Source organism: Caloenas nicobarica, chromosome 3 (genome assembly GCF_036013445.1).
Source record: "Caloenas nicobarica isolate bCalNic1 chromosome 3, bCalNic1.hap1, whole genome shotgun sequence".
Taxonomy (NCBI): domain Eukaryota; kingdom Metazoa; phylum Chordata; class Aves; order Columbiformes; family Columbidae; genus Caloenas; species Caloenas nicobarica.
In genome coordinates, this window is record NC_088247.1 from 56,071,126 (window position 1) to 56,084,958 (window position 13,833).

A 13,833-nucleotide genomic window follows, 5' to 3' on the forward strand; every position below is an offset into this window, starting at 1 on the left:
TACGGGCTAGGGGCTGCAAGACCCCCCACAAATGCGGGGTGAGATAGCGGGGCCGCCCCTCCGACGCCGCCTCCGGCGGCATGGGAGGGCTGGGAGCCAGATCCCGCTTCTTCCCCTCGGAGGACGAGCCACGGGGCTGCCTCGGAGCCCCGCGTCCCCCTCACCCCCTTTGTCGGAGGCATCTGTCCCGCTCCGCTCCCTGCCTGCCGGGGGCCGAGGGTGGTCGGGCTCCCCCGCGGGGCGGCCGCCCGCTCCTCCGCGCCGCTCCGCGCCTCCGCGGTGGGCGGCCCCCCCTCACCGTTCCCCCCGGCGGGGCGGGCCTTGCCGGGGGCGGGCCGTCGGGCTTGAGGCTGTGCCGCGGCGTGGGAAAGCGCCTCAGAGAGGGTTTGCTCTGCTGGCCGTGCGGAGCCGAGGCGTGCCGTGCCGTGCCGTGCCGGAGCCCCCCCGGATTTATTTATCTCTGCCCCTCATCGTCCTGTGCCCACGATGAAGCGACCTTGCGAGGAAACTACCTCAGACAGCGACATGGACGAGACTATAGACGTGGGGAGCGAGAACAACTACTCGGGGTAAGTGGGACACCCCTGCCCCCCCGGGGCTGCCATCTCCGCGGGCGGCGGCTGGAGTCAGGATGCGTCCCGGGATGGGGCAGAGCGAGTGGGGAGTCCGGCCGCCCCGTCGGGGGATGGCGGCCCCCGAATGCGAAGCAGGGTGAGGTTTTGTCCTTCTCCAGCTTAACTTACAACTTGTTGATAGGCCTCCAAGGATTTGCCCCGCGGGCTCGCTGCGCGGGCCTGGAAATTGCGCGGAGCACACAAGTAGCTTGTGAGCTTCCAGGCTGCAGTTCATTAGCTCCGCTTAATTTGCCATTTTTCAATCAGATCTTTTCCAAAATAGCTCCTGAGCAGGCCGAACACCCCAAGGGAATCGGCTCCAGTGGGAAATGAGCTGTGGAAAGTAAGCAGGGATCCACAGTAGTTGAATGGTAACTTCAGCAAACCTTGTGTGAGAGCCGGGGGTGAGCTGTGGTGGTTGCTGAAGAAGCTCCAGCCTGAGAGCTCGGCGGGGATGGCACTGGTCTTCAAAGCTGGTCTTGCTAATGTAGAGGCACAAGTACCAGAGCCCTGTCTTGTCCGCATTAGCAGCTAAATGAGTATCAGAAGCTACTAGATTTTTTCTCTTTTTTTTTCATAATGAAATAAAAGCCTTTTAATCCTCGCAGGTAGTGTAGTTTTAAAAGTGGATTTTGAATTCTGTTCCTGACGCAGGACAATGCAGCAAACCCGAGCTGGGGAACTGGATTTGTACTGGAGCATCTATTGACTCCTGCAACTATGGTCAGGAATGTCAAAACCTAGCAGGCCAGGCAGAGATGGTGGCATCGGATACATGTACTTAGCACTGCTGCTAGCATGTATAGATGGTTCATGTGGTTTTGGACTCAGTTCTTCAGCCTGTATTTGGTAGCCAGCGCTTTATATGCAATGAAAATTAAATCTGCTGAGCTGGACAGTGAACTGTCTCCAGAAAGGGACTTTATTTCCAGAAGAGTGTCTGTCAATTCAAAATATACGCTGTTGCAATCAAAAATGTCTCTCGCTCTCTTAAAATACTGTGCAGTGCAAAGCACATCTGAGCATTGAAAACTGTGTGAGAGGGACTATGCATACTTAATATGGTGACCTAAGGTGTCTTCAAAGAGCAGTGTCAAGTTGTGCAACACCTGACATACTTTTATTTTTTCACAGGCAAAGTAATAGTTCTGTCATTCGATCAAATTCCCCAACAACAACATCTCAGATTATGGCGAGAAAGAAAAGAAGAGGGGTACGTTGCCTTTAATTCTTTTCTTGTGTGACAATTTGCATGTGTGCTGTGATTTTGCCCTTCAACATTTTTTATAAACTTAATGTGTTTTGTTTTTTGGGAATAGATTATAGAGAAAAGGCGCCGTGATCGTATAAATAACAGTTTATCAGAGCTGAGGCGGCTTGTGCCAACTGCTTTTGAAAAACAAGTAAGCCCTTTTTTTTTTTTTTTTCTAATTCTGTATCTCATCTGGCAATGTTAGTTCTCTTGTAAAACTCATTAAAATAATATTGTACGAGTCCTGATCTGGCACAAAGCAGGCATTTCAATAAAATGCTTTGTTGTGGCACAACTATTAGAAACATAATTCATTATAAGGCTGAAAAACATTTCCATTCTTTGGCTTGTTTTTCCCTTAAGGGTAATAGTGTTCATGTTGCCTCTGTTCTTTCGATGAATTCCAGTAGTGGTTTTGTTAAAAATGCGCTTTACTCCATATTTAAAAAAAAAAAAGCCCAACACAACTCCCCCAAACCTGTGTCAGTTAGCCTTCTGTCTAAATCTTTATGTATAATCTCCTTTGCCTCTGTTTTAAGAAACCTTTATTTTTTAAAATATAATTTCAGTTACAAATTAATCAATCCAGTTTCCTGAAACAAGAACAGGCAGTTTGTATTATTCACATTTTAAAATTACTTTTTAGAACCAGTGCATTAGGAGAAGGAATAGGCCCATGTCTTGTCAGCTAGTGAAGTCAACAGTGTTTTCAAAGACTTTCAGTGAGAACAGGAAGGCTGGAAGCATCCAGCTAACTTCAGTGAACTTTGGGTTCAGCTCCTTGATCATGAGATTACAGACCAAAAGTTTAGAATACAATCTGTGCTGTAAGAAGGGCATTCTGTTTATGACATTCAAATTAAACTATTTATTTTCATTTTCGTATCTTGTTTTTTATTTTTCGGGCTTTGATTTGGTATTTAGCCTTATTCTTCTTTTACTGGAGGTATCTGAAGATCTTCTGTCTAAATCTTTAGGTATAATCTCCTTTGCCTCTGTTTTAAGAAACCTTTATTTTTTAAGCTATAATTTCAGTTACAAATTAATCAATCCAGTTTCCTGAAACAAGAACAGGCAGTTTGTTTCTTTTACTGGAGGTATCTGAAGATCTATGGATATGTGCAATTGACACTGTATTTCAACAAAAAGGAACCAACTAAGAATAAAGAACCTGACTTGCTTGTAGTAGTAAAATAAAAAACAAAAAGTAAAATTTGAGAGCAGGATTGTGAGGTGCTGAATGTCTGTGGTAACTGCGTGGCAAGCACTGCACCATATTAGGCCTGTTACATCCCTGATCTGAATTAAAGTTAAAAATAAATTTTAAATATTGTCATCATGGTGAGAGCATCATTTGTGTCACCTGCAACACACTTTTAAAAACTAGTAGTTGTAACTGTGCCCTTGCATAGGTTCTGACAAAATGGAGCGACAGAGATGTTTTCAGCTAGATAAACAGGGGCAAGAGACAACAGTTGTTTGTCCCATTTTATTGTTTACTTCTTGAAAACCACAAACATTATAAAATAAGTCCTACACAGCCTTTGGAAATTACCAAGCGCCATGCAGTTTTTAGCTATTAGTCACTCTCACTGAGATGGCTTGTACTGTGTCTATGGAAAAGATGAAGTCTGAGAAAAGTACAGGATGTAGCCGCATGTAAAATGTGGAATTCTGACCCAAAATTAACAGGCACACCAACGTTTGTACAAGGAAAGTACCGAAAGCAATAAGCAGATTGGGAAAAAAAAAAAGTTTTGGCAAAAATATGAGCGCACGCTGTATTTTGTTCAGAAAGCCCCACCATTTTTCTTCAATATGCCAAGGGTAGTCAGCAGTCCTTTTCCAGCTCCTTGACATTCAGCTCACTGAAGTTCCCAAGCTGGAGGTTTAGTTTCACTTCCGCTTCCTTCCCTCCCGAAATCACAGCTCTGCTCTCCAGAGCCCCTCGCAGAGATTAGCGCTGGCAGAGGAGGAAGGTGCAAGCCTTACCTTACACACGTGCAACCTGGGCAAAGCCAGCTGAGGCTGCAGGACAGTTGATGACAGTGAGGTGGCCTCAGTGATAACTAAGAGAAAAATTTGGCTTGCAGGGTGCAGTCTGCCCGTGGCTAAAGCTTGTGCAGCCCTGGTTTTAACTGATGCCAAGGGATGATCTCTTGCACTGGAATAACATTTGCGTAGTAAACTCAGTCATCTGGGTATGCTCTAGATATTGAAGGGAATGCTACCATGCAAAATAGCTTTATTTATAGACTAATATGTTTATACTACATTTTGAGTTGTATTTTATACTTTTCTGGCACTTTTTTCATGGTTCTGTGAGCCACCCTCAGTAACAGAAAAGGTTTTTGCTGACAGAGGAGCTAAGCTCTTATTTTTTCGCACTGTTTAGCTTCATGTCCCTGCAGATTAGGCCTCTTGCTAACTTAAAATAGTGTGGACTGTGCAATTGTTTTTTCAGTTGAGAATGAGGATAGAATATTTAGCAGCCAAATGACATGTCGAAAATTAATAGGCGATTAAGAAAGAGGGGTACGTCTGTGTGTGTGTCCACAGGGACACCTACTGGTAACAACAGAAAAATATATTGTATCATGGTCTTCATCGATCACCGTGCAGACCTGTCCTGCCAGCTCTCCACTTGTGTTTGTTGTTACAAAGAAAGTCCAGAAAGTTACGTGTTTCTCTCATTTCATGAAGATGTCATCTCTACCCTATCTTCAAGGCCAGAGCTACACTGAGCTATAGCCTCAATAAGGCGAAATTGTGCTTCTGCTGCTTGTACTGCTAGGGAGGAGACAGCGTTAGTCCTTAGACAAAGTCTGGGAGGCAGATGCTCACAAAAGAATTAAGCTGAGAATGTCCTAATGATAGGGGAAATTGAAACCATAAGGCTGAGCTCGGTGGAAAGCATATCAAATTAAAGTTTCTAGTACTCGTAAGCCTTTCTTTATATGAATCTCTTATCTCAAAGGGATCTGCCAAATTAGAAAAAGCGGAAATACTGCAAATGACAGTGGATCATCTGAAGATGCTCCAGGCGACAGGAGGTAAAGGTAAGGAGCCGACATTTTCTTTTTTAATATTTGGGGAATTCTCAGCAAAAAAAGTGCTTTGAGGAGCTGTGATAGGCGTTTCCAGATTAAAGGAGTGGAAATCAATGCTAATGGCGGGATTGAACTCGTGGGAAAGAACTACTGGGACAAAAGAAGCACTTGACCCTGGGCTCGTGTTTGCTTTCATAACACTGTGGGAGTAAAGGCTTCATTCACAGGCAGCCCAGTCAGAGATTTGTTTGGGGTTTCCAAAGAGCACTGAAATCTGCACAGGGAGACAAAATAAATACACAAACACCAAACATAAACATGAGGTTTGTGGCAACAATTGTGTAGCCCAAAACCGATGCTAAACCTCACTATCCAGCAGCTATACTGAAGGAAGTGGATGGAGAGGAACTTTCATTATTGTTCATGTATTTTCTTTGTTCTGGGAAGACTTTTAAATGCCAGGTTATACCATCTCATTCACCAGGACAAAACCCAGTCTAGTTGTATGAAGCTGCAGGTATTTGATAAAGCAGACAGGCAGACGGCTAGCAGAACTCTTGCACTCATTATTTATTTGCTATATTTGTGTGTCAGATGTCTGGGTAGCTCCCTGTCAGTGGGTGCTGGCATGACGCAGGGGCTGTCCTGGCTGACCCATTAGATCAGCCGGCTGCCGGGACTCAAGCGTACCTCGCTTGTGCAAGCTGACAGTCCCGAGGCTGGAGGCCAAATGATTTCAGCCACCCACAAGGTGCTCTGTGTAGGTTTTGGAACTTATTTGGAGTGAAAAACTTGCTGGTCTCTTGTAGGCACAGTCCTATGTCCTGTGCCATTGGCTGTGATTATGGTTCTAATTGGGAGATGGAAACCAGACAATTTTTCATTGACCCATTCTGCCAGATAAGTAAAGGCTAGAGAGGAGGCAGCTGCTGCTTGCTCTCTTCCTTTTTTTGATTAAACTCGAAAGTTTTTAGCTCATGATTACATTACTTATCCTCTCCGTACCTTGCAGTGATTACAGAACTCAACTTATAAGCAGTGCATGCTTAACAACAGATGGTTGTAGAGAAGCATTGTCGAAGACTGGTGTTCTGTTATTTGTGAAAATTAAACACCGAGCTGACATACGTATTTTCTAGGTGTTAAGAGACTTTTGCTAGGAGTCCTTTTAAGCTTAAAACGTATGGGTAGCTTCTATAAAAGGTGGAAAGGATTTTATTGCCATTCATACAACAGACACAGGTCTTGATTCCTCGGAATGTGAAAAATTAAATAAGAAAATGTTAATTTTTATATCTAAAAATGTTCATTTAAGAAGCACTGTTTAACCGGTAAAGCTATACTCTTGAAAGTTACGAAACACCAGCATTGATCACACTTGTGCAATTTGAATTCAGATCCTCTGTGCATGTGCATGACGGTGCCGTCTTTAATTGCGGGGTTGCGTGCTGGCTTTCCACAAGCTCTGTCTCACTCGGTGCACGGGGTGATTGACGCTTGGCTGCTGAGAGAACCCACGGTTGTTTCGCTTCATCCTCCCTGTGTGACGTGCAGCTTGGCTATCCCAGCCTGACCCCTGCTTCACGCTGCACATCGTTGCTCTTAAAAGCTGCAGCAGCTTCCACCCCTCCGATGTCTGCACCGACAGCGGGAGGGCCAAGAGGTCAAACCGATGGGCGGCCTAATTTAACAGGAACCCTCCTTCCCCCGCCTCCCCGCCCAAAAAAAGTATGTGGGGGATTATTTTATAACTGGGTCAGGTCAGGTGGCTTAGGTAGTGAGGCAAGAGATGAAGTGCCTGGGCAGAGAGAGGTGTCGGCAGAGCCCTGGCCTCCGGCTGCAGCTGGACAAGCTGGATTTTGTCAGCAGTTCCAGGTCCTGCGGTCTCTTCTTCGGTCCATGAATGCTGCTGTGCCTCTCCTTGCCCCAGCTGACACCAGTGTGCCTGTGGCTGCTGGAGGGCAGCGTGGGGAAGGATGAAGCATCAGGGTGCGGGCAGAGGCGATGCTGGCTTACACCTGCCTGAGCCCATTGCCGCCGGGTGCACAACCGCAGCCGCCTTCACCGCATACGCAGCCCTGTTTGCTACTTGTGGTCTGTAGCGGGTGGAACATCAGTATAATACACGATCGCTTCACAAATACTATGACTTTTATCTTCTCCTTCTGACCCAGAGATAAGAGTAATCTCAGTGCATGGATTAAGAAACTTTAAGAGGTTTGTGAGTTAGTACCGGGCAAAGTTTAAGCCTGCATTTCCTGCTTGCTTAATGTTTTACTTTGCAGCCTAAGTAACAGCTTTAAATATAATTTCTTAGGGTATTTTTAAGGCAGATGTTTGTTTTACTTGCAAATGTAGTTATTCCCACTTTGTAACTCATCTTCTGAGCCAGAAATTTTTTTGGATCAGAAAAAAAAATAGTTTCATCATTTATACTACAGACAAAAGCTACTACTGCAGTAGGGAGAAATGGGTCCTGATACCCTTATGCCCCCTCCATTGAGGGCCGGGGAGAGCTCATCCTTTTCCTCCTCACAGAGAAAGACAGGACACCCACGATGGGAAAAGCCCGGGGCTAGGAAAGCTGGGGTGGAGTCAGCTGCTGCTCAGCGTGCTGAGCCCGAGGTGGGCACGGAGGAAGACAATCCGATGTGACTCCTGTCCTTTCTCTGCCTTTTAGAGCTGCCTGGGCAGGCAGGCTGCTGCTTCTGAGGTCCTGGGTGGGCTTCCTGTTTCCATCGCCCTGATGCAGGTGTAGGCAATGGTCTCCCGTTCACGTCGAGTTGTTATTATTTTGGCCCAGGGCCAGGGCTTTTTGCTGACCGTGCAAGCAAGCACGGAGGAGGAGTGATTCGTCAACAGCGAGTCGCTTGCTGAGGCCTCGGTGCGGTTTTATTGCAGCTTCACTGCAAATTTAGCTTGGGTGACTGACACCTGGGTCAGCACCATGGGTTAATATAGCTCAAATAAGTTAGCCGATGTCCTGTGTGCAGAGCAGGTGGGTTACCAGAACAGCTGAAGTAACACCGAGGCTTCCCATTCACTACAAAACGCTGGCATATGCGCGTGTGGGTGGTAATGGAGGAGGATGTTATTGGGTTTTGGAAAGAAACAAGAAACAACATTCTTAAGTCTCTCTCAGAAAGGGGAAGCCGGCAAAGGGGAAACCTGGAAAAGATAACCATCAAAATCAAAACATAATGGAGCCTGGGAGTCCCAGCTCTCATCTCCCCTCTGTTTTTATGTCTCGGCCACCATAGGAGACTGAGAGGGAGCCAGGATCACCAGGGCTTTGAGACGTCTCGTCACAGAGCCAGCGGCTCAGACTCAGGGGAACTGGTGACAACCACATCCCCCACATCTCCTCCGGTCGGCAGGGAGGGAGGCTGGGAAGCCCTGGCTTGAGCCGACGTTCTCAGGACTCCCAGGCTGGCTGACTGGTGGCCAGAGCCAGGAGGCGGCTTTGGCTGTGCGTCAGCCCCTCCGAAACTGCCGGAGGTCCTGGAGCCCGTGGTGCGGAGGCAGTCTCCATGCCAGGCCGGCTGGCACCCCAGCAGGTACCCTGCCTGCTCCCCACCACCGGCCTGCCTGGCGTTTGCTTCTCGGGAGGTGACTCAAACCCTGGCGGTACCTCAGATCCCTTGGTCACAGTGGACCTGGCAGGAAAAAAGCTGCGAGGAGTCAGCGCGAGCTGAGTCGAGTCCTCAACCCCTCGTGCTCAGCAATCTGTGGGCTGAGCCAGCGTTCCCCTCAGGTTTTGTATAGCCTCAGATGGGCAAGGCAGCCTGTACCAAAATTGCTGTTGAAATCTGGCAAGAAGGGGTATATAGCAGGCAGGGGATTTAAGGCAATATCCATAAATGTGCCTGAGTTAATTCTATAATGTGGGCATGTAATGACAGAAAGGCTCTTTTCTTGCTTGAAAGTTGATAAAAGTGAAAACAACTGTCTAAGGTGTTAGCATTTTTCAGAAAGACTTAGATGATTTCACACCAGAGAGTGCAAGGCCTGATGCAGGTATTGCTGCCTCGTTCCTCCATAATAAGGACACTTGATCTTTATATACTAACACACACCATAGTCACACATACCTAAAATTTTTCACTGAAAGCAAGAGGAAAAAACACAACACTAGCATGGGAGTGGAAAAGACATTATTCACCCAAGGAAACTACTTTTAAACTAAAACAGTTAAAATTCAGAAAACTGGAATAGGCTTTTGTAGTTGGCAAGCTGCAACTCAAGCACTAGATTTGATGCTAGACCCTTTTAGAAAGGGAATATCTTTTCATGTGCATTTAATAAGACATCTTTTTTTCAAATGCTTTTTTGTCTCAAGCCTGTGGAGCTCCAGTTGCTGTTTGTTGAAATACCTCATGGGCCATATGACTGTCAGTCTTCCATCTCCACATTAGCGATGGCATTACATAAAACGTTTTCCCAGTAAAGCTTTTTACTATGTGTGTGCAGAGTCATGACAAGATGTTTTTAGTTTGTAGTTAAATAACACCGTATGTCATATTGTCTTAATGACTCTGTGAAGTAGATGGGACCCCAGCAACAGTTGCGACAACTATCTCACAATGTCGAGAAGTAGTTTGAGAGCATTACTATGAATGCCAGTGTAGGGAAGGAAAGGAAGGGTAGCACATGCAAGCTCTCTGAGCTCCAGACTGTCTCTTTTTGTGGATAAATGTCTGGTTCACGCACACGTGCAGGGTCAATACTGCGCTGCACCAGCTTGCTGAGGAATTTCAGGAAAGGCATCGTATATCTTTTTAAGTATCACGAGTACTTACGGACTTAATTCTTTTCATTTGTATATTGTCTGCAAAAACAACTGAAGCCTATTGCATTACAGGGATGGTCACGCGAATAATTTACAGATCAGAGAACAAACTTTTCGTGTTGCAAATCTTAACCCATAAATGGGAAACACGGCGGCTGAGCAAGGGCTGGGTTAGCCGCGCCACCCAGCGTCGGCTGGGAAGCCGGCTTGACATTCAACGCATCTTTTGCCATCCCCTTGCAGGTTATTTTGACGCTCATTCTCTGGCCATGGATTTCATGAGCATTGGCTTCCGGGAGTGCTTGACAGAAGTCGCAAGGTACCTGACTTCGGTGGAAGGTCTTGACACGTCCGACCCCCTGCGCGTTAGACTCGTCTCCCACCTGAGCACCTGTGCCTCCCAGAGGGAAGCTGCTGCCATGACCTCCTCCATGGCCCACCACCACCACCCCTTGCACCCTCACCACTGGGCAGCCGCCTTTCACCACCTCCCGGCCGCTTTGCTGCAGCCGAACGGACTCCACACCTCCGACGCCGCCCCGTGCAGACTCTCCTCGGACGTGCCGCCCCACGGCTCTGCCCTGCTCACGGCCACCTTCGCCCACACCGACGCCGCGCTCAGAGTCCCCTCCGCTGGCAGCGTCGCTCCCTGCGTGCCCCCTCTCTCCACCTCCCTCTTGTCCCTCTCGGCTACCGTTCACGCCGCAGCGGCGGCAGCTACGGCCGCTGCCCAGAGCTTCCCCCTCTCCTTCACCGGCGCCTTCCCCATGCTTCCCCCCAGCGCGGCCGCCGCTGCCGTGGCTGCAGCGACGGCCATCACCCCTCCCTTGGCCGTATCGGCCACCGCCAGCCCCCAGCAGGCTGGCAGCGGGGGCAGCACTAAACCCTACCGACCCTGGGGGACTGAAGTTGGAGCCTTTTAAGTACCCCCCTCCCTTCCCGGTTTGGCTCCCTCCTCTCCCTCAGCACACCCGCAGCCACACTCGAGCCTGAGGGACTCGGCGTGTCCTTCCCGCTAAGCCCGAACAAGGGAATATCTTCACCCAAAGGGCCTGAGAGGTGCTGGCAAGGCCACCAAGGAATAGCCCAGATATCCTCGTTTCAGGCGTCGGAGAGGACATGGGGTGACACCTTCTTCTTCTGCTTCTCGGTTGGTTTCACTGGAGGCACCTTGAGGGAGCAGCAGTGGCTTTCAGAAACAGCATGAGCATATTGGCATGTAGAGGTTTCCTGGGAAATAGGTAGACACTAGAACTAATAATTCTCCAGCTATGTATCCTCGTTTGGCAGAGAGGTGAGGGGTTGCACCTACCCGGTCTACCCAGGCTAGAAAGAGAGTTTGAGTTTCATAAGTGCCTGACATTGAAAAAAATAATAAATAAATAAATAAATAAATATATGTGTGTTCTGCTAAAACAAATAACATTGCACAGGTATGGAAATGGTGTGGGAGAGAGGTGAAATCCTGGATTCATCTTCAGAAGGGGAGAGGTATTTTTAGCCAAAAGATTGCCGAGGAAGAATGTTAAATTTGACAGGCCTAGTTCTCGCTTCCTTCATTCACTTTCTTTGTACAGACTTGCCAAATTGTGACATGTAGCATAGCATTGGTAAAAGCAATTATCTTATCAGTGCTGGGATTAATGAATGTTTCAGCACTGCCTGTGAGCCTTGAGGCACCCTTTTTTTATGGCTTAAATATGGTGCTAGCTCGTATCTGCACAAACAGTGAATTTGTCATGCACCCAGAAGTAACCACCTATTTAAAGTGTGCACACTTGGATACAGTTGATTCATGCCAATACAAGAGACTCAGTGTTGTAAGAGTTCAAATTAACTTATTTAGCTGTATTTGGACATTTACTTTTAGCCGATTCTGTGCAAAATCACTCTTCTTTTCCCTATCAACTTCTGGGAGAACAATCACTCTGGGTATGAATGAAGTTACGGTAGGAACCATTTTTAAACTGGCTATTAAAATGCCAACATTGTAATGTGGGTTTGATTCCAAACCAAAATGAATGTATTAAAGAGGATGTGAGTAAATTATTTTGTCAATACCCAGAACACTAGTGCTGCATAAAATGGTTTGCTTTCATTTTTTATTACAGTGACTTAAGATAACCTAAGTATTTTAATACATCCAGTCAAGAACTAGAGATTTTATGTAAAAAACAAAAACAACAAAAAAAAACCACAGCATGTATTATTATGCACTTGATTTCTCTGCTGTGTGGAGAAAGCAATAAGCATTGAGAATGTTAAACATTATGCAAAATATACTTTAAAATATTTGTTTTAAAAATACTGTACCTAGTTGGTCTTTTATGCATTACTTTGTTAACCTCTTTTCTATGCAAAAGTCTTTACATATCACTAATTAAACGAAGTCCTTTTTGACTGCGTTTTATGGATGATTTGTTACAGCTTTTGTTTGTTCTTGAGGAATACTCATAGACTCAAAGCTAGCTTCTGCCACTGGTAGCAAGTCTGTCGACTGCTGCATCATATTCTGCTCCCCTTGCTCAGCCAAGAAGTCCATCTTGTACAGCATGTGTTGAAACAGGCAGAAAAAAAGCACTCAGGAAAGCATCTCTGGTTTTCAGGCTTGTGAACTGGTTCTGCCTAATGACACAGACCCATCCGTCCATCCCAGAGAGCCCCCAGAATTGTTGGGGTTTCTAGATTCAACTTTTCTTCAGATCATCACTAAGGGCCTGTGTTTAGAAGGGGAAAATTTCAACCCAATGACATCATTAAATATCTAGATTGAGGGAGGGTATTTTTTCCCCTCTAGTTCTGGTTTTCTAATTTACCAGTTCTCACTGAGGCAAGTGTTTGTTATTGTTTCACCTTAGATCTGCAAAGCCCGTCTGTAGAAAGTGTGTAAAGCTCTGTCCGTAAGGATAAGCACAAAGTCTTATGTGTCCAAAAGATACTAAAAGATTATTATGCCCAAATACCAGGTGACAAGACTGAGGCACAGAAGCAAGGTGACCACCCTTCAACCAGACGGAAACTTCATTCATTGCCAAAATGCAGCCTCAGCTCAGTGACTCGCTCCCCACCATCCCTTTCTCCCAAATGTTAACTGTGTAAGCCATCTCTGCCTGCATCAGCGTGTCTCCAGCACCCAGGTGAGAAGGGGTTGTGATTTGCCTGAAGAGCATGCCGTCCCATGAAGAAAATGGACAAAAGAGGGAGAAGAAGGCTTGCTACCCCCGCACTGTAAATCATCCTTGATATTCTTTTAAGTTTTGTTGTTTGGGGGAGAATTTGGCATTTTTTGATTCAGGACACAAATGCTGTACTGGCATGTTTAGCAGCTCCTGGTTCAGGTACCACTTTCCACATGAGCAGTTTCAAGAATAAAGATGAGATTAGTGAACTGGCCAGTAGATAAAAAGTGAGCTTTATTTACATGAAAAAGAGCAGGTTGCAAACATACTTGACTTTAAGCTGTTAACTATTAACCTGCCCTCTAAGAGCCTGACAGGAACTCTCCCATGCATCGTATCATATTGAAAAAGGGCAGCCACTGATTTGGTTCCACCTAAGGGTGTCAATCTAATTGATGTGCTCTGAAATATTACCCTTTCTTACCCCAAATGCAACATTTTGCCTCATCCTCAAAAAAAGGAGTTTGAAAAAAATATTTCTGAGAGACAGATTAGGTGAAAGCATATTTATTTTAGCATCCTGAAACAACACACCATGGATGGATTTGTGCAGATTGTGTGTCCGGGCTTATCCCATTTTCACTTTCATGAAACAGGCCAAATTCATGGATGCTGGGTTGCTGATGTCACCTCTCTTTTCTTGTTCTGTTGCGTTTTGGTTTTAATCTGAATCACCTGAAGGGACCAGCACATGAGGCAGGACCTCAGCCTTCATGCCTGTTTAGTCCTGAGCCTCTGTTGGGACTGTTACGTCTGTGACAGTGGATGAAGATCTCCAAGTGAGAAATTAATGGTGAAGAAGCAGATTTTATGTGTGCTCTTGGAAAGACACCAGAGGGTAATAGCTTCTGATGGCTTTGGTTGTAGCTGTGCTAACAGATCAGAGCTGAAAGAGTCTATGCAATTTTTAAAACAGAGCAAGCGAAAGCTGTTTCCTTGGTATAACCAA

General features: G+C 46.2%; 1 protein-coding gene across 1 annotated transcript; it reads left to right on the forward strand.

Annotated features, from left to right (window-relative positions):
• The first annotated feature begins 413 nt into the window (after positions 1–413).
• On the forward strand, positions 414–11,058 carry HEY2 (hes related family bHLH transcription factor with YRPW motif 2). Its single transcript, XM_065632062.1, has 5 exons — positions 414–569; positions 1,749–1,827; positions 1,934–2,017; positions 4,844–4,925; positions 9,949–11,058. The coding sequence occupies exons 1-5, from the start codon at positions 487–489 to the stop codon at positions 10,626–10,628; spliced, it is 1,008 nt and encodes a 335-aa protein (XP_065488134.1). The 5' UTR covers positions 414–486; the 3' UTR covers positions 10,629–11,058.
• The last annotated feature ends 2,775 nt before the right edge of the window (positions 11,059–13,833 follow it).